Here is a 21,753-nt window from a genome sequence, read left to right as displayed (position 1 = left end):
GTACAAAAACATACTTTTCAGATAGGACATCTGGTAAACTAAACTAGAAACTTATCAGTAAAAGGTTTAATCTATTTTATTAAACCAGTATAACTTAAAGGACCTTTAGTGGTTAATTCTATAATACCTTAGTTTATACATCAGGGTTATATATAATTAATATCCGATAGACAGTTGGATGTGTGCTTTCCGCCTTACTTCCTGTTCCTTGTTTGGTTGTGGGCTTAGGGCAGATTCACCCATTTAACTGTTTGTTCGATATTAGATTATATATAGCTAGTATAAACTAAGTGATTATAGAATGAACTATTGTGGTTACCATTTTTACTAAAGGAAATATATGATTTTCTTAAAGAATGTTTTCATCAAATATAAATAACTATTACAGTTAACTCCGTAAGTACCAAATGAATATGCCGGGGTTATATACAGTGAAGATCTAACAAATAATAGGATGTGTGACTTCCGCCTCATTTCCTGTTCCTTGTTTGGTTGTGGGCTTAGGGCAGATTCACACAATCGATTGTCTGTTTACTCTAAATTGTATATAGCTTGTATCCATTTAGTACTCATAGAAGGAATTGTAGAGTCGTTTTGACTTTCATTCATCACATCAGAAAATATAGGATTTTCTTGAGGAACAGGCGAACTTTTCTAAAAGAACTTGCAACTTACTTTTCATCACTTAAATACTTATAAACTCACCAGCTTAAATGCTTATCTACTCTTTCAAAATAACTTGTATTCTCAGGAAACTAGTAGACAGGTACGCGCACTGAGATTCAGAAGACGAAATATAGTAGCTTCATGTCTTGTTTTGTTATTTACTTTTGAAGTCAATCTTTTGTGAATCACATACTTTGTAAACACTTTCATATTAATGCAATGGTTGTTTGTTACTTTGATTACTATGATGCATGTGTTGCGATACTAAACATGACGTCCTCCGCCCCCGAACGTTTCCGCCATTCCGGTTTGGGGGTGTGACACTTCATCTCCAAGACATGTGCACACACAGACCTTCCATCTTCATGTTTGCTTGCAATAGGGCTTGAGTGACCTTGAACTTTTCAAGTCGACGAACATGTGGGTTAGGGAGAACTATTAGAGGAGGTGGAGGAAGTGAAGTATGATTTCCATTTCCACGATCCAGTCGTGGAACATCATCTTCATGAGGAAAGCTTTTTCCAAAAGATTCAGGAAGACCATAGTTGTCTGAACTAGACATCTACAAGGGAGAAATTCTAGTTTAGTAGATTTAAGTCCTTAATATAACACCCAAATGAAATATTAAGGCTAGGACCCAACACAATAATTCACAATTCGGAAGAGGGATGTCGTAATCCAATTGCAAACTATTTGTTGGTAGGTAAATGACGATTTACCTATTCCACCACGAAAACGAAATTTTAAACGAATTAAGTTTTAAATGAAACTCCTAGATCTTTTGAGATTCATTGAACTATGATAAACATCAAGCTACCATTTGCCACCCTTACTAGTCCAAGTTAGTGTGTCGGTTAACCACACACGGTCCACTAACGACTTGGCAAGGTGCAAAGTGCAATTTCATGGATTAGCATCAAATTCACATTTTTCCTAAAGTAACTAAGATTGGGAATTTATAAAAGGTTTAGTTACTTTCTATTTCATTATACTTTTAATGAGGATTTAAATGTCCTATCAAACCCGTTCGGCTAACGACCCTCCACTGGTCAAGGGTGTGGTGGGTAAGAATGGATACCCAATGACGATCATTTTACAGGCCGCTTCCTTAAACACTCCTTATAGACCAGCTTCGTGAATAACGCCTACTAACGGTAAGACTGACTCTTAACTTATACATATATAATATATTAAACTTTTAATTTTATATAGTATAAGGGTGTATTTTACACTTTTAAAATACTATGTGGTTTAATCTATTAATAAATTAAACTTTTAATTTAATTAAACTTAAACCATGTCATTATGGATTTATTAACTCTCTTAATTAAACATTTAATTAACTTAATAAAATCCATAAGAGTGTAATTGAACTATTCAAAAAACATCAAGGTTATAAAAATTCAAAATTAAAAACTATTTAATTAATTTTTAAGTTATGAACCCAAGAGTTGCACCTTTTGAAAGCTTTCAATTATTAGAGTTAATGTTTCATAAAAGAAACTTTTTAAATTCCAAAACTTGAGGGCAAGTTTTGTAACTCTTGAAAAACTTTTGGATTCCAAACTTGATGACAAGTTTTGTAACTCCTTAAAAAGTTTTTGAGTTCCAAAACTTGATGGCAAGTTTCTCTCAAAACCATTTAGATCAAATTTTAACCAATAAAATAATCATATTATCGTTTACCAATTTGACCTAATTAAAATTCATGTAGCAAGATAAATCAAATAATGCAAATAATTAACTTATCATGTAACTTGTAATTATCTTAATATTTGACATTTATCTTTTAATTGAATGAGGTTAATCATTACCTTATAAGAAAAACGAATTTTAACAGTCCAAAACAATTTGTGGTAATGATTCTAATCCAAAAAATGGCCAAAAACTTGAAAATTTGCACACAGATGGTCCACCACGTCGTGGTAACTTTGACCACGTCGTAGTCATCTGTCAGATTCCAAAAAACGATTTTCTTTTGCTTTGAACAATCAACCAATGCATCTATATAACAGAAAACACTCATGGCTCTGATACCACTGTTGAGCTTTATGTACTATAACACTCATATGGTGCACATACAACCCTAATGCTTTGGATCTAAGTTTTCTCTAGTTATACATGCAATATTATTTTCCAAATCATGAAGACTAACTAGCATACAAAATTTGATACATGAATCATAAAAACTAGTTAGAAGATTACCTCTTTGTTGTAGCTTGTAGAACTTAGCCTTTCAAGAGCTTAGCACCTCAAGTGTGATGCCTCAAACAAGTCACAAACACCATGAACAATTGGAGGATAATGAGAGAGAGGCTAGGAGCACACAAAATCGGCTAGGGTTCTACTTCGAACTCTTGGGTGCCAATTTTCGAGCTAAGGGGTTACTCTTATAGTGTGGAATTCCTAGAGTTTCAACTTGTAAACCCTAATCCACCCCTTGGGCCTTTAATCCAATAATCCATATGATAAGCCCTTTGGACTAACTCTTAGTCCATTCTAATCAACATGGATCATTAGCCCAAACTATATGTATTACTGATTTACCTAATCAGTCTCCGTTAATTTAATTAGTCTCTTTTGATCACAAAATTAATTCCAAATTAATTCTTGATCAATACTAATTAAATAATATGTTTTCTGAATTAATATATTATACTTATAATATATTAATAAATCATAAATAATCTCTTTCTCAAATATCCATCCTATCAGATTGTTCTGGTGAAGGCAACCCGAAATGGACCATGCTACTCTCGGGTCAAGTACATACCAATTATAGTTATGGGCTTAGACACCTAATCCAACAACACCAGACCCCAAACAGATAATGCCGCCAAATTTTGAGGGTAAACACCACTGCCCCCAACTCCGGATCATGCGTAGGATATCGCACCTCATGTAGCTTCAACTGCCTGGAAGCATAAGTAATAACCCTCCATCACTGCATAAGAACTACCCCCAGACCGGTGATGGTTGCATCACAATATACATCAAAATCCTCAACACCCTCAGGCAGGGTCAACACTGGGGACTCACATAACTTCTGCCTTAGAGTCTCGAATGCAGCCTGCTGCTCAGGCCCTCAACGAAAGTCCATGCCCTTCCTCGTTAGACGAGTGAGGGGTGCAACAACCTTGGAGAAATCCTAAATAAATCTCCGATAATACCTGACTAAACCTAAATAACTCATGATTTACGATGGAGACTACAGGACCTCCCACTTCATAACAGCCTCAGTCTTGGCCGGGTCTACCAGAATCTTGTTCTAGTTAATGAGGTAACCCAATAACTGGACCTCCCGTAACCAAAACTCACACTTCCAGAACTTAGCAGACAACCGTTCCCGCCTCAAAACTCCTAGAAGCTCTCGAAGGTGCTCCTCATGCTGCTCCCTAGTCTTGGAATAGACCATGATATTATCATTAAAAACAATGATTGATCGATCGAGCATCGGCATGCACACTTAATTCATAAAATCCATAAATTCCACCGGCACATTGGTGAGCCCAAATGGCAGCTCCACGAACTCGTAATGACCATAGCGAGTCTGAAACACAGTCTTCTCCACGTCCCCCTCTCTAACCCTTATTTGATGATACCCTGACCTCGAATCGATCTTGGAGAACCAAGATCCACCCTGCAGCTGATCGAAGTGATCATCAATCCGTGGAAGTAGGTAACAGTTCTTCACCATCAACTTGTTCAACTCCTGATAATCAATACATATGTGGTGCGAACCATCCTTCTTGTTCACAAACAGAATCGGTGCACCTTAAGGCAAACTGATAGGTCTAATAAATTGCTTGCCCAACAGCTCCTGAAGCTAAGAGGACAACTCATGTATCTCTGGTGGTACTAATTTGTACGATGCCTTAGCAATCGGGGCTGTAAAGGGAACCAAATCAATTTAGAACTTAACTTTCCTCTCAAGAGGCACACCAGGTAATTCCTCTGGAAACACATATGGGAACTCCCTAAGCACAAGCACATGTGAAACCGAAACCTCCTTCCCAACCCAAGTATCGACCACATATGCTAGATAAACTAAACACACATGCTGAAGATACTGTCGATCCCTGGCTGCAGAACAAAAGGTTGATCCAACCCTGGTACCCTCCCCATAAATAATCAGTTCTCCACCAGTTGGGGTTCAAACTACCATCCATTGACCCTCGCAATCAATCATCGTACCAAACATGCTCAACCAGTCTATCCCTACTATCATGCATACATCCCCCATGGAGATAGGGATAAGATCGATCGGGTAAGGCACCCCAAATATCCCTAAGGCACAATCCTGAAAAACGCCCAATGCAGAAACACCATGCTCGTTGACGATGGAAACTCGCAACGGGCACTCCAGCTCCCCATGAGCCATATCAAAACTCCTACTGAAAGATTGGGACACAAAAGACCGACTGGCACCTGAGTCAAATAGCACAAGAGAAGGCAAGGAGTTCACTAAGAAGGTACCTAGCAGAATCATAATCATAAGCATACAATAAAATAACTTGATAGAATAATAAATGAAACATACCAGTAACGACATCTGGCGCCACCCTGGCCTCCTCCGTTGTGAGTTGGAAAGCACGATCCCGAGCCCTCGGGGTCTCCACCCTGCCCTGGCGTCCATATGTGATCCTCAAAGTAGCCGGTGCTGGAGCCTGAGTCGGTCTCGCAGCGAGCAAGGGATAGTTGGCCTTCACATGGCCAACCTGCTCACAGTGGTAACAAATCCTGGTGCTTAATAACGGAACCCACTAACGACAATCCCTAGCATTGTGGCCATCCCTGTCATATATGTGGCACCTAGAAGAAGATCGACATGCACCATCATGAACCTTGCCGCACTTGCCACAAGTACGACCCCTCTGTCCCCCCAGATCGTGAATCAGCAGGCTTGAACTGCTTCTCTGCAGGATGTGACTGAATGGGAGCCTGTTGCTGCTCCTTCATATGGATATCCATCTCAATCTCTCGCCTCCTCGCGACATCCAGAAACTCGACGAGGGTACCGTAACGCTAGGTAGACAAAAAGTGTCGAATGCCAGTCTTGAGCATGCTCAAGCACGGCGTCATCTAAGCCTGCTCCGAAGCAGTAAACTCGAGACAGAAAAAGGCCTTCTCAGCAAACATCTTGGTGATCTCTGTCATCGACTCAGTCGTCTGTCTCAGATTCAGGTACTCCTAAGCCAATCTCTCCTTCTCCACCAGGAGGACATATCTCATGTATAACATCTCCGAGAAGTTCTCCCAAGAAACAAAATCCCTCTGCTTAGGAGTATAAGAGCCGATCACCAATCCTTCACCCCTAGCCAGAGAAGGTTGAGGGCGCACTTGACCTTCTGGTCATCCGGGCACGAACACGTGAAGAAGAAACCCTCCACATCAGACAACCACCTTATCGCCACAATCGGGTACTTAACCCCATCAAACTCTGGGGGCTTCATGTTGTCGAAGTCCCGATACTGAAATGATCTCTCCCCTTGAATCCCCGTAGCAAAAACAACCATCGGTACCTGCAGCAGCAGCCTCGACGAGGGCATCATAGCGCTCATCAAATAGCTCAATCATAGCGGTATTGATAGACCCAAACAGCTCCAGAATAAAACCCCAAATACCAGTAGCCACCTTAACGGAAATCATCTCTTGTATCTAGTCGTCAGTCAACCCCGACCTATCCTGGCCACCCACTCCAAATCCATAACCAGATCCTCTCGTGAACACCATACTAAAAATGAGCCAAAATATATAAAAAAATGCCACAGTTCATACCATCATAGATAGACTAAACCTTGGAATTTTGTGACTTCCTTGTTACGCGTAAGGGTCATATGCTTCCAATAGTACGGTCCTATACTGCCTTCCACACCTACCCATATTTGTCTCAATGGATCATCACAAATTGCCCCAAAACAAACCCACAACTAGGATACGCATTCCTCACTTTCTCTCGAGAGTGGCTAATCCTTCCTCAACTAGCATGCTACACCCACATACTCACTCATTAAACTTCCACAAACCTTGTAACCACTCGTGCATGCTAATCATACATAACACTGGATCTCATAGACAGTCGAATACTTTATTCTACCATAAGCCCACAACCAAACATGGAACAGAAAATAAGGCTAAATCAAACATTCTTAGTCTATAGAATCTTAGTTATGTACAACTATGATGCACACACTAAGCAACTATAGTAATGATGTTAATTTCATCTAACATACTAGAAGTCCTCCTAGGCGTATCAGGCATCAGACATCAGACATCAGACAATTCTATCATGTAATTCCTGAAGATCCCTAGCCTACCACTAGCATGCAGTTCTATCATAATCATCAATAACAAATAACAGTGTGGGTAGCTTGGGGTGAACTTGCTTGCTCCATTTGATCGTACACATCTCATCCTTCCTTGGTTACTTTTGAAAACCCTTTTTAGATCCTTAGTTTGAGTTTGGATTTACACGAATACCCCTCCAATTCTCTCAAACCAGGGCTCTGATACCAACTTGTAACATTACAAAAATCAAGGTAAAATTTTCATTTTTGAAACCCAACCAAAAACCATAATTGTTTACAACACATAGTTCCCAAAAGTAATAATCGTGAATCAGAGTATCCCAAAATCAAATATCATAAAATCAGAAGGATGTGCACGATCACGCCTTAGCTTTCCCCCGGTCATCTGAAGTACTTGAAACATAAAACTGAAACTGTAACCTAAGGCTTATTGAGTTCCCCCAAAGTACCCCACACAACATAACATATACAATCACGCATGCTGGGTCCAATCAGTCATCGCACTGGAATACCCTTGGGCCCATATCCATCGGGTTGGAATACCCTCGGCCTAATCAGTCATCAGGCTGGAATGCCTATATACAACAGCTCCAATCAGTCATCGGACTGGTATACCCTCGAGTCCACATCCATCGTCTGGAATACCCCCTATCTGTTGGCTCACGCACATTACAGTAAAGCCTCAACCCAAAAGCATACAATATCGAAATATGCAACAGATAAACATATAAATAGTCAACATGCAAACAAGCAGATCTACAGATCACTACCACATAGCAATATCCTATATACCAGGATACAGATTTAACAAATCACTACAACATATGAGCATAACAACATCCTATATACTAGGATACATAACCTAGTGGGTTGGCACTAGTGCCTTCGACCCACAAGTACAGTGAGGAAAACTCACCTCACAGTCTGACAAATAGCTGAACATCACGTGGCTCCGAATACCAACCCTACAGATCACTTATGGAACAAACATTGACCAAATCTCAAAACTCGGCTCAAAATACCCAAAATACCCCTAGGTCAAGCTTGGTCAAAGTCAAATGTCAAAAAGTCAACTGATTCAACTTGTTATGAGTTCGCCCAACATACTTAGCATGTACACATGGCGTACTCACCAATCCAGAAACGGGGCTCCAAAGGAGTACGCGCATCGTACTCAAAAGTACGGCCAACGTACTTTGTCATATGGAAATTTTCTCACTAAGTGCTTATTATCTTATGTCCTTTCGTCCAAAGACTAGATCTAGTCCCAAATAACGTTCCAAATCATAAAGTTTCCAAATGGCTGTTAAGTGCCTAACACGAAAATCCTAACTTAACACAAGGCTCTAAACCACTAAAGAGCATGCATTGAGGGATATGAACAATCAAGATTCCATTTTTATAACCCAAGACACTCTAAAACGTCCAAAAGGACAACTCATTTGGTCTAGAGTAATCCATACTCACTTAGACCAAGAATATGGGACTAAAAGTACATAACTTCTAATATTAGAAAGATCTAGAAATATAATCATCAAGTTCAGACCTTTATACCTTCTGGAGGTTGCTCAAGGAGTGTAAGACGCAAATCTATAAAGCTTGGAGTTCCTTCATTGCTTTCCAATGGCTTCCTTCCTTCAAGAGTGGACACCAAACACCAAAAATGAGCTTAAAACACCATAAACGGGGATTAGGTTTTATAAGGGACGAAGTGGGCAATAGAGGTTGGTGAGAGGAAGAGGTCTTGGGAGTTAATGATGCTTAAATAGGGTCCAAACCCTAAACATTAGGGTTCGGCCATCAGCCACGTACGCCCAACGTACCAGGAGTACGCTCAGCGTACTAGGCAACCATGTTTTTCCACTTAAAGAGCCATAAGACCAATTTTGCAAATAAAATTCATACTAAGGGTCAAAATTGTAAATTACCTGGATGAAGAATGTTACAAATAACCTTTGAAGAATTTGATTCCTCTCGGGAGGTTGGAAGTTGATGAAGATGACAAACAACTCAAAGTAGAGCTTCTCTAGAAGTATCCACCAAGCAAGAGTAAACCACAAAAGATGCTAGTCGTCACTTGTATATAAGTTTTTCTTAAGCCTTAAGACATATACCAAATAAGTCTTAAGGAGAAGCAACTCAAAAGCACTCAAACTCTACACAACAATTTGCTAGAGAGGAGAGGGAATGGAGCAAGGATGCTCACGGTTTTGTGAGAGAAAAAGAAGAAGATAATTGTGAGAAAAAAACTAGCTAGTTTCTATCCCTTACTCTTCTTTATATATCACTTTACATGTAAGAAAGGACCATCTCTCATTAAGTAAGGAAGTATGATTGTGTAAGAAGGTATGAGATGTAAAATGCAAGTGATGCAAGCAAGTCTCACATCCAAATACATACATATGACTTTCATGAAGGAGGTATGGGCCAAAAGTGTGTTGCACTCTTTCTTACTAACTAGTAGTTACATGTTCCAACTAGATGGTTACTCAAAGTGCCCAAATAAATGTGACTAATTTTGTTCTCTTTTATTTTTATTTCCAAGAAATAATAATTTCCCAACTAGTTGTTAAAATATTATTTTTCATAAAATAATAATTCTCCAATTAAATACAAGTTTTGATAATATTTATTAATAGTTAAATTACTCTAATAAATAATCAATTAGTAGTACTTTGTTATAAGGTGAGACCCTATAAAATCATATGTCATTAGCAAATATCATTCTATAATGAGTATTGGACATAAAGATCTTTCAGATAAAAGGACATGCCCCTGTAATTACAAATTGAAGGATTTGATGAGAGAAATGTTTGATTGATTTCTCATTGAATGAATTGAGTTACAAGGAAGCTAATATATGAATTATATACAAAGCAAGGAACTAACCAACTAATTATGCAATGACTAACCAATTAACAAACTCACAATGTAAATTACAAAAACTAACCTTTATATGCTAAATTTACATAAATGCCTTTATAAATTAATATTCTCCTAAAAATGAAAATGTATTGGAAGCATACATGTTATTCAAATGCGTCTTGGACATAAAAGGAAAAATATTGGAAGCTGACAATGGTTTTGTAAACATGTCTGGAAGATGAAAAGCATGACAAATAAGAATAAGCTGGATTGACCAACTACCTTTTGTTGAATAAAATGAAAACATATTTTGATATGCTTTATTCGTTCATTGAATGTAAGATTATATGCAATTTGTATGACACCTCGTCTTCATAAAACATCAACTTGACTATCATGTTGAAGATGGAGATCTTTCAAATTTTTCTTAAGCCATAAAAGCTCACAATATTCTGCTTCTATAGACGATCTGCACAAGGTGGTTTGTTTCTTGGAACGCCATGAGATTAAAGAATCTCCAAAACAAAATACACAAAACCCAATAATTGACTATCTAGTGTCAAGATGACATTGCCCAATCAGCATCACCAAAAGCCTTTAAAGATAATGAATTGTAATGGTTGTTGTACAACAAAAGCTATATCAACTCTTGTAATGTTTAAGTATAATAATCTTCCAATTATTCGTATGTATTATTAACAAGGTCTGGTCTTGAAAATATCAAGCCTTATATGATCCTTTTTAACCAGGTTTTCATTAAAATTATATATAACTTATGCTTTAACCAAACAATCAACGTCTATTTATACACGTCCAAAAATGGTTAAATGGTCACAAATGCCAAAAATTACCTTGAACAACTATAAAGTTGCTATTCTTATAAATATGGATATTAACGTGAATATGATGAACTTATAAAAACAACCAAGCTTTTGTATTTTGAGAAAATGATAACTTTATCTAAGTTTTTGTATTTTGAGAAAACGATAATTTTATCCAGAATTGGTCATTCCAAACTAACTTCATGTCATATTAAGGTATTTTTATTTTGATAAAAAAAAACATATTACTGACTCGTCCGAACAAGAAAAATAAAATTATGAAATTTCAAAAACAAGTCTTAAATACGTTGTTATTATGTGTTACATATTGCTACTATCAGAAAAAAAAATGGAAGTATGGAAGGTACATTGCTATTACAGGTAAATATTGGTAAAAAGACTAAACCCTATTGTTATATCCTCTTATTTGCCCAACGAAAAAATAGAAATCCCATACCATACTTTGTTAAATCAAATTACCCATAGAAATTAACAAAGATAATTAAAGTCGTGAACTATTTGGAGCATATGTAGTGAACTAATAGGTAGCTTTACTGCAAAAGTTTGTGAAAAAAATGGAATGTAGAAACATGGAAGAGATAAAGGAAAAAAAGGCAAAATGTAGGAAATAACAACGTATTTTACTTGTGCCACCAATATGGGTAGTATAATATAATTAACCCATACTAGCAACAACACACTAACATTTTATTTACCCATAAAAGCAACATACCTACATTTTTTTTTACTCATAATAGCTCTATATTTTATTGCTTACTCATAGTTGCAATGTGTTTACTTATAATAGCAACATACTTGTAATCTTTTACAAATAATAGGAACCTAGTTATAGATATTCTTTTACACATAATAGCAATGTATTTGCGTTTCGCTACCAATATAGGCAATGTAGTGTACTTCTTACATTTTGCTATTATCTGTAAAAAGAAAAAAGAAAAAAGAAAAAAAAAACACTCCGTACAAAATAATAAGATAAACAAATCAAACTATTTACAACATATATAATGAACAAATAGGTAACTTAACTTCAAAATTTTGTCAAAGAAATAGAATTACACAAGAAACATGGAAGGTAAAAGTAAGAAAACTTAGGAGAAACTGAGTGCAAGTTAAGTAAAAGTAAAAAATAAAATAAAAAATCCACTTTAAGGACAACACCGACCTCCAAGTAATTAGTACTAGCAGAGGATGATTAGCTTATGTTACACACTCCAAACCCCACATCTTTGTTTGCTCATTGTCTTCTGTCAACACCTCTTCTTCTTCTTCTTTTTCTTCTTGCTTGAGCATTTGTGCTGGTTTTTAACTTTTGAGATTTAGGCATGAATCCCTTTAACTAGCCATTTTTTTTACAGTTTCCAGTAGCACTTGGGTGTATGGCTGTGAATACAAGAAGAAATAGTGAACATCTCAAGTGTAACATACTTAGCCAGAATATTTATAACTCAAACTAGTTTGTCATCTTTAAACTCAGTTTTCTAGCATAGGGTTAGTAGAGTTATCTTCCTGATACAAAATTCTAAACAAGTTAGGTCACTTGTTGCTCCCAATTTTTGTATGGGTACCAGAATTCGAAGATCCTAAAAAGTTGAGGATGCAGTTGTGTTTGTGTTTATATTTATATTTATATTTATGTGTAAGTAACGAGTCAGAGAAAGAAGTTATCTTATGGTTCACATAACTAAGTGATATAAACTAAAAAACATATTGGACGGAATATAGATAAACACATCGCGCTTTTAAAGTTTTATCGATTTAGCTACTTAACTATCTTCTGTATAACATAAAAAATGATACTGCATTGACTCAACTAATAGAATGGTGAGAGTTGCGCTTTTCTATATTTTTCACTTTTTTTCAGAACAGGGTAACTGAGGAAAATTGTATTTTCAAACCGACAAAAGTATAACTTTTTAATCACTACAGAGAAATATATATAATGGCAAAATAAATAGAAGCATACCGTATTTTCACCATTTTATCAATTTAGCTACCAAACTTGTTATCATATTATGATAATTATAAAAACTAATAAGAATTTAATGACTAAATCGATAGATTGGTGAAAGTATGTTGTGCTTTCTGTATTTTGTCCTTTTCAAAAAACCTGGTAACTAATAAAAATGATTTATGACTTGAAAACAGTCAGAAAAGTATAATAATTTATCACTAGAGAATAGTCAAGTGGCTAAATCGATAAATAGGTTACCTGCATTTTGCACAACGGTTTATCATGCTTTTTATTTTTTACTTGGTGTAGCTATGAGTTCAAACTGCTGACTATCTTTACCCATATTCTAATCTATGGGTAGACACATTTTTCAGTATTTGGCATATCTTCCAAAGGGGATGTTTTCAACCATAGTTTCTTTCTCAAAATTTCCCATTACAAAATGAGATTTGTAACAACAATCATATCATCCACCTCCCTATTTTATAAGCATAAATGTTTTATTTTAATAGTATACCTTAAACTACCACTATTATATCAAATATAAGAACTTCTTTTCTCTTTAAACACCCACCCACAAAATGCCAACCTAATGTGGGTAAACCAATTACGCTATCTTGAACAAATTCAAACAATTTAAGCAAGCAAAGCCTAGCAAACAGACACCTATATTAATTACTAGGGACCAAAAATTGGCCTTTCGTTTAGACTTTTACTTGATATTAATGTATTTTATTTTATTCATTGCCTAACCCCAGAAAGTGATGATGCTAAACAAAGACAAGAGACAAATGAGTCACACTAAAGAACATAAGCATACGGCAATCACACCTAAAAGTGTCACTTTCTATCAGCACATATAGCGAATCTATCATGTTTGATCAACAACTCCCATGAAATAATCTACCAGTGCATTCCCAGTTATAGCTGTTTAACCACATCTAAGTATAGAAGATCAAATAGAAATGTGAGGGGATTACCAGAAAACTCAAAAGAATTCAGTCCCGGAAAATGACTTCCGTGGCCATGTTCATCAATGGCTGCAAGCAATCCGATGAGAACTTTCTTGCAAACATGTAAGAGTTTGTGAAATTAGACTGTCGCAGCTTGTAGATGAGCTCAGGCGACACCTCCGGCGGGTAATATGTATGTGGGTGTCCGTTAACACTATCAGTCCAATTCACACGAGTCAGTGTATATCCGGTACACCCTTCTGGATCCTCCATGGACAACAATGTTGGAAAATAATGCTCTTCAGGGTAACACGATTGCGGCCTCAGACAATTCAGCTTGAATTTCTTCCATAGCCGCCGATCACTGACCACCAGCAGTGCGTGCCTCCGCGTCAGCGTAAAGAACTGTGAACCCATTCGAAATTTATTAAATGGAACTTCGGGAACCATCACGCCTTTCCCTCTGGCATTGTACCTGTCCAAAATATTGGGATCTTTGGAAATTATCTCGATGAAGCTTTTGTACTTCAAATGTCGCAATTCGGCTATTTGATGCGATTTAACTTCGAAAAGGGTATCGTAAAAGAAGTTGAAAGAGTGAAGGGGTACGCAATGCTGGGAGATAAGCGTGAAAAACGCGTTAGAAGGATCGTCGAGTAGTGCGGTGGCAAGGAGACGACGAGCGGCGGAGACGAGAGTGGCGGTTCCACGACGAGTTTTCTTAGCAGTAATGAATCGATCTTCAGAAAAAATCCCACCAGGGCTTTTGATTTTGGTCTTCACAGTTGGGTCGGCGTGAACATACAAAGAGTAGAGATGACGATTTGATTTGTTGCCATTAAAGAACCGTTCCCATAAAGGGGCGAAGTGAAGGTCGGAGTTTGTGAGGAAGAGGAAGGCGATTTTGGGTTTAGAATTGGTGGATCCGAGATGGGATTTAGGTCTAGATGGGTTGTTTGCGTTTGATTCAACGGCAGCGGCCCTCCGGAAAAGGGAAAGATCTTCAAGTTCCTCGGGGAAGGAGATGGGTGGTGTTGGCGGGGGAGGGAGGATGTGTGGGGCTAAGTAAAAGAGACCAGGAAGACATAGTAGGAGTAGAATGATTGTCGGGATTAATGGCGACGGTGCTGCTGCTACTGCGGAATTGGACGAAGATGAAGAGGAGGTTATCATCATTGTCGAGTGAAATTTGAAGTTGAAGCAGTACTGATTTGGTTCTTAATTCAAGATTATGGATTGGGTGTGAATTTCTGCATAGTGCTCAACCGATGGTGAGGGGTTTGGGGCCTGGGGGTGATGATGAAATGAGATGAGATTGGTTGGACAACACCATCAAAATATAAATGTGATGTGATCTCTGTATATTCTATACTGAAAAAAACAAACAAGCATCTTTATAACAATTTTAAAATCTACTTGTATACATTTAACATACTACAGTAAATTACAAATTTTGTAGTTGCACCATTTATCTGATGGTTTTACTTTTTTTTTTTAAAATGAATTGTTTATGTGAAGCTTCAAATTTTTGTCCAAATATATAAGGAAATTCATTTTAATCAATTTATATCGTTATTATTGAAGTTGTTATAAAATTCGATCATTTATATACACACGAGATGGTAAGAGTTTCATTTAATTATATACAACTTGACCAAAAAAAAAGTTAAAACTTACATAACTATATTAGTTAACATAAATAAGTTGTAAATTTGATAAATCCTTTATATTATTATCTAATAAACCAGTAAAAATTTCTCCGTTTTACAAGGGTTGGAAGGCATGGATCTATACATTATCTGAAATATGTTGTTTTGCAGGGGTTGGAAGGCATGTATCTATACATTGACTGAAATATGTTATTTGCTTTTGCATCTATGCACTATTTTGGTCATGGAGTGTTTGCAAATGGATATTAAAACAAATATTTTATTTATTTATGTATTGATGTGGAGGTCGTTACATTACTAATCTCAAACAATATTCGCCAATGTAACAACACCTTTTAACTGTGAACCTTTAGTTTCAAATAATATTCACTAAAATAACATTCCTTAAGGGCGTGTTCGGCAAAATTAGCAGGTAGCGGGTAACTTGTAGCTTGTATCGCTTTCTTAAACGCTACATGAAGTAATATTTGGATTTGGAGCGTTTTGTTTAAACTAAACGCTAGAAGCTTGTAGTGTCAAACAAGGCTTTCTGTTCAAAACGGAACGTTTTGTCAAACGCTAGAAGCTCTCAAACGCTCCCAAAAACTCCGTGCCGAACACGCCCTAACTACATTTAACTATTGAAGCTTTAGTCTCAAAATAATAATCACAAACATTTTATTGTGATAACAACCCAAAACTCACTTACATATATTCACAAGATTCCACCTTATCTAAGTTATTCAATAACAACCAAAGTCTTTAAAAAAAACTAATTGTGTAAAGATGACTAAAAAATAAATTGATATAAATAAAGTAACTTTCATTATTAAATCGGTCAACATTGACTAAAAAAAGCTAACATTATAGCAAAGAATTAGGAACTATCATAAGAGAGCCTTCTCAAGTAAGAAATAAGATAGTTTCGAGTCTCATCGTTATAACTTCACCTTTCAGTACAATAGATCCAAATTCATCATGCAACTAAAATACTTGAAATAAAAGACCCTTATGTTACCTCTTTATGACAGAATTTACCCGATATAATATTGAAATATGAAATTTACCCTTCTCAATCATTTAAAATACCATATATATACCCAAATCCAATTTTTAAAAATATTTTTACTATTTTATAATCTTTTTTTTAAACTGAAATCAACTAAATTGAAAAAAATAAAAAAAAGGACGAAAATGCCCTACCTTCAAAATCAGAGGAACATGGTTGATGTAATGCTCTTCTTTCCTGAACGATTACTCTCAGCACAATCGTTAACTTCTCGATGGCTTCTTTTTCCCTTCCCGCCATCTTATTTTTTGCAATCGTCAAAGCATCAGGTAATAAACCAATTGTGCCACACTCAAATGTTAAGAGTTTAGTGGCATTTAGATCATATTTATAGTCTAAAACATTTTAAAGACACCTTTATTTGGCAAAAAGGAGAGAATCGATGCAAATGCATAACTAAACTTTGTTTAGACTTTAAGTGACATTTGTGCCTACTAACCTTTTTTTTTACCGGCAAACTAACTTACTCCTAAAACCACATATGTCTCCTAACGAGACTTGAACTCATGACCTCTCATTTGAGAGTGGCACTCATTACTACTAGACTAAAGGCCCTTTTGTACAAATAACCCATTTGGAAACAGTTTCTGAATTTAAAAGAAAAACCAAAAACATAATAAACAATCTTGGAAACATAAAAAAAAATGCATTAGATTTCTGAATACAAATAACTCATTAAACAATTCCTAAATACAAATAACTCATTTGGAATCAATTTATGAATTCATGTGGGGAATCCATGATCACATAAGTTCAAATTTAAAAAGGAAAAAAAATATTCCCGATGAGTTGCCCAACATGCTTGTAAGCTTCTTTACCTGTTCCCATCTAGTGGCACAGCTAAATATGTTTAGTTGGAGCTCAAGATAATTCATTTATGAATAACTTTCATCACCCAACACATAAAGCCATTGAGATGATGACTGATAGAGCTACAACAACACCAATAAAAGCAAGAGATAGAGAAGCAAACCTATAAACATAATTGGCCTGAATATCAAAAAATGGTAACAGAGCATACCAATACCAAGGAATCTGCAAAATTTCAAGAAATATATTATGTTATTTAAAATTCCAAAAAACAATTACCAACTACAAAGCAATAATCAATGGAGAAACTGATACTTGATAAGGAATATTAACAAAATCAATGGAGAAACCTTATATGACTTCCAACAACATACCACCCAAGTTTCATGTTGTAACACCAGCAAAATTAGGTCAAAAATAAATTTGTTCAGTAACCATAATTGAGTATACTAAGTGGTAGATATCGTAACTAGGTTTCCAAAACTATAAAGAACACTAAAATCCGAGTTATAACGAAGAAGTTATGACTGATCGAAGATACGCGACAATACCGGTAAAACACTGTTAAGTATAAAACGAGAAATTTCAATAAAATACTTTTCAACCTTAGGTGTCTAAATGAAAGTCGTAGATATCCCAAAACCGTGAACATACATAAAAAGAACGCCCAAATCTGACTTCATATGAGGAAGTTATGATTTTTCGAAGTTTCGGACATAGCAGTAGACAGCTAAAAACTCGGAATCGAGATCGAGCGACTTTTTGCCAACATGACCTAAACGAGAATCGAAGATCTCATCAATGGTATTACAACGGTAAAAAGTCTGACGAAAACGGACATCGGACGAAGAAGTTATGGATTTCTAACAGAGTTTTCCTGTCCCGGCCTACTAAAAATAATATATTAAAAATATATTAAAAATAAAGTCAAAATTAGCCAATGGAGTCTAAACGAGAGTTGTAGAGCATAATCTCACCTACGCGTGGATATAAAGAACGTCGAAAACAGAGTTCGTATGCGAAAGTTATGAATTTCTGAAGTTCGGGCGCGAAACCCCAAAACTGTCAGTGTTCACGACGTGAACTGACTTCTGACACCTTCTGGAGCCTGACAGACGCAAGTTGCGATGACGCACCTGATGACGACTGCACTCACGACGTGAATATTTGAGATTCACGACGTGAGACCCAAAATTCACCCTATAAATAAGGATTGAGGGCAGCCGGCTTTGGTTGTTCATTTCCATCCTTTCTCCTACTTCTACTCTGTGTTAAGCCTCCCGAGACCACCCCGAAGCCCCGATAGCACCTCTAACACACGACGCAAGTCACAAAGTCCCGAAGATCCCGAGAAACTTGCTTCTTTTCAGTCGAAGTACTGCCCGAGTTGAGTCTCGTCTTCTTCAACTCACCACTTCTATCAAGTGAGTTCATACCCCTATAACCACACTATAAATGCTTTTTAAATGCTTTTGAAACACTTTTAAGGGGGGGAATACAAGTAAACACACGGTTAAAATCGTGTGAAACACCAATCTTTTGCTATACTTTTCGTACTGTTATTTTAACTATCATATGAAGTTGTTATCATGCAAAACACCTCACAGCACAACTTTACCCTCTTGGGATACAATATGTTTTATAAATAGAAATATGTTTTATTTATACGTTTGCATACTACATCATATCAAGGGTAACCATTTCAACTATAACATGATGCTTTTACAAGAAAACTCAACTCATCATTACGCCTTTGTAACACGGTAGAAAAGGAAATCATTTCATACCAACGATTTTTCATCATATTACTCGTGAACTTGTTGTTAGCAATCATGTGATGTCATATGGCTTTGTTTGTACCAAAAGAAAGTCCCCACCTATAACCAGAGTCTCTTGGAGGGAGAGCGTGACAAGTGTGTATAGATCTATACGGGGCTGACGACTCCGCACCCTGACTGTTAGCTACAGTCCCCGGGGTGACAAATGTCAACATTAGGTACTGCGTCTAGTATGGTTATGAGGAACTCACAACACGCGGAAACAATGACTCATGCGCGTAGTAATTCATAACTCAATCATGCTCGGGGGGTAATAACTATATTATACGGTATTATCAGCATGTTCAGAATTCAGGATAAACACTTCCACCACTAGTTTTACTTAATAATAAAACTATACATCTTCATTTCTAAGCATGACATATTTGCTTACAGGTTACAGTCTTGGTCATTTAAGACTGCATCTCATTTAGGAAAATATAGGATTTTCCTGGTTCAAACATTCACTTTATACATCTTCATTTCTAAGCATGGCATATTTGCTTACAGGTTACAGTCTTGGTCATTTAAGTCTGCATCTCATTTAGGAAAATATAGGATTTTCCTGGTTCAAACATTCACTTTATACATCTTCATTTCTAACCATGGCATATTTGTTTACAGGTTACAGTCTTGGTCATTTAAGACTGCATCTCATTTAGGAAAATATAGGATTTTCCTGGTTCAAACATTCACTTTATACAACAATGATTCACAACCCACTTTATTAAGAAAATATCGGATTTTCTAGAAAACATACACGAACTTTCGAATGGCATACATTTTATCAAAACACTACTTATGAACTCACCAACTTAAATGTTGATACTTTTTCTTTGAAATAACTTGTATTCTCAGGAAATCGCTAAACCAAGTTAGCAACTGCTTTTGAAGACTTACGCTCAGGCGTTAGTTTAATCTTTTGGATATCATATTGTAATTGACTTTTGCAAACATGTAATACTACAATCATGTAAACTTTTCAATTATGTATATGATGGTCGTGTGTACTTTCTTTACTATTCATTTGTTATGATACTGAACATGACGTCCTCCGACCTCGAACGTTTCCGCCGTTCAGGTTTGGCGGTGTGACAGATTGGTATCAGAGCATTGTTTATAGTGAACTAAGTATATCAAAACCATTTATTTTTGATATACAACTATAAACACAACTGGGCAAAAACACTCTAACTGAGAGTTATACTTTTAAAATGAAATTTTTATAAAGTATACATGCATACATTATATAACAGGGTCAGTATCATAATGAAAACTATATAGAAGTATTATAGATGAGTTGTGCACTACAGTTACGCCTTGAGATATGTAATCGGAACTGGGATGAATATAGCCTGATCAACTATATTTGTCCGAGAGCCGACTAACGTATGCCAGGGAGTAGCTGCAGTGGACAACGAGTCTAAAAACTTACCAAAAACATAACCTTTTTGAATCAAACATAACATTTAGAATATTATAGGAGTATTTGGTAAATACAATAAGTTTAAACTTTGACACTTCAGTATGTGCTTTAGTTTATAGTAAATTCTTAACCCTATTCTCGTATAGACACAATGGCTGGATTCCATCAACCAGGAGACCCCTACTACCCCAATCAAGGCAACGGAGGATGGGAGGAAGACGACCCAGAAGAGGATGAGGAACCCATGGAAGAGGAGGAAGAGGAAGGCTCTGATGGGACAGACTCAGAACCAGAAATAATCAATCCACCAGCCGCCCGACCTCCTGCGGTTCAAAGGGGTTTTCAGGGACCAACTCCCGTCTGGGGAAGTCACATTCACCATTGGAGTCAACAGCAAGGTTTGCGCCCTCCCTACGGCATGTGTCGGGACTTCTACGATGTCAGTGGTGGAAGTTCAGCTGATCGGGCTCTCCCAGTCATGGTTGGCAAAATAGCCAACCAGTCCTACCAATCAGGAGTTCAAGCGAACCGGATTCGCGAAACCGACATAGAGGTACAAGGTAACGCAGCCGATATCCGTCGCCTGGACAGGGTGCAGGAGGATGCCCAACTCTACACCGACACACTCCAAGACCAACTAAACACAACCCTCTCTGAGATAAGAGAAATGAGGGAGCAGCAAGCCGCCTTTGACAGGCGTCTCATGCGGGCCAAGCAATCAGACACGGAGTCAAGCTCCAAGCGCAAACCACATTGCAAGTAGTACTTGCCCGACTCCCAAAATTTTGTTATAGAATAGGATCTCGACTAAAAGTCTTACTTTTCTCTAACTTTTGCAATCGGAGACCTTTAGAAAGGTCGAAAATTTTCCTGACTCCAAAAATGTAACCCAATATTTGTTTAATATATAAGGAAGTACTCCTTTTGCGTGTTAATTCTTTGCCTACCATTCGAATTCATAATTTTATCTATAAACTCTAATTATGAATCAAAAATCGAGAACCTTGTTTAGGTCGAACCTAATTTATGAAATGTTGAAAATGGCTAACTCATTAACACACGACTCTCAATCAATCAAAGACTTATTGTCTTCATTGTTATTTCTTCGGCAGCTAGATGCCTCCTCGTAGGTCAGCACGCCGAAATACGACACCGCCACCGCCACTACCACCTCCAACTTACGATCCCGCTATGGTTCAGGCTGCCATCACCGCAGCAGTAGCAGCTGCGCTATCCCAAATAAACTCTAATGGAGCCGGAGGGAGCGGGAGTAGTACCAACCATCAGAACCATGGCACTGGTCATGGTCATGTTAGGGAATGCACCTACAAAGAATTCTCAAACGCCAAGCCAAAAATATTCAACGGCACTGGAGGAGTCATTGCTCTTATGCAATG

The 21,753-nt window shown here is 36.9% G+C and overlaps 1 protein-coding gene across 1 annotated transcript; it reads right to left on the bottom strand.

Moving 5' to 3' along the window:
* Nucleotides 1-11,683: 11,683 nt before the first annotated feature.
* LOC145159375 (glycosyltransferase BC10-like) lies at nt 11,684-14,953 on the bottom strand. The gene is made up of 2 exons (XM_079078326.1): nt 13,613-14,953; nt 11,684-12,061 (listed from the first exon to the last, which is right to left on the bottom strand). Exon 1 carries the CDS (start codon nt 14,759-14,761, stop codon nt 13,631-13,633), a length of 1,131 nt encoding a protein of 376 aa, XP_078934452.1. The 5' UTR covers nt 14,762-14,953; the 3' UTR covers nt 11,684-12,061; nt 13,613-13,630.
* Between the last annotated feature and the right edge of the window lie 6,800 nt (nt 14,954-21,753).

The sequence above is a fragment of the Lactuca virosa genome, chromosome 2 (genome assembly GCF_052849685.1).
Source record: "Lactuca virosa cultivar CGN04683 chromosome 2, Lactuca_virosa_CGN04683_v6, whole genome shotgun sequence".
Classification (NCBI taxonomy): domain Eukaryota; kingdom Viridiplantae; phylum Streptophyta; class Magnoliopsida; order Asterales; family Asteraceae; genus Lactuca; species Lactuca virosa.
This window is presented reverse-complemented; position numbering and strand designations above follow the sequence as displayed.

Bases quoted from the DNA above. Each gene is read 5' to 3' on its own strand.
- LOC145159375 (XM_079078326.1), bottom strand. From the start codon at position 14,761: ATGATGATAACCTCCTCTTCATCTTCGTCCAATTCCGCAGTAGCAGCA.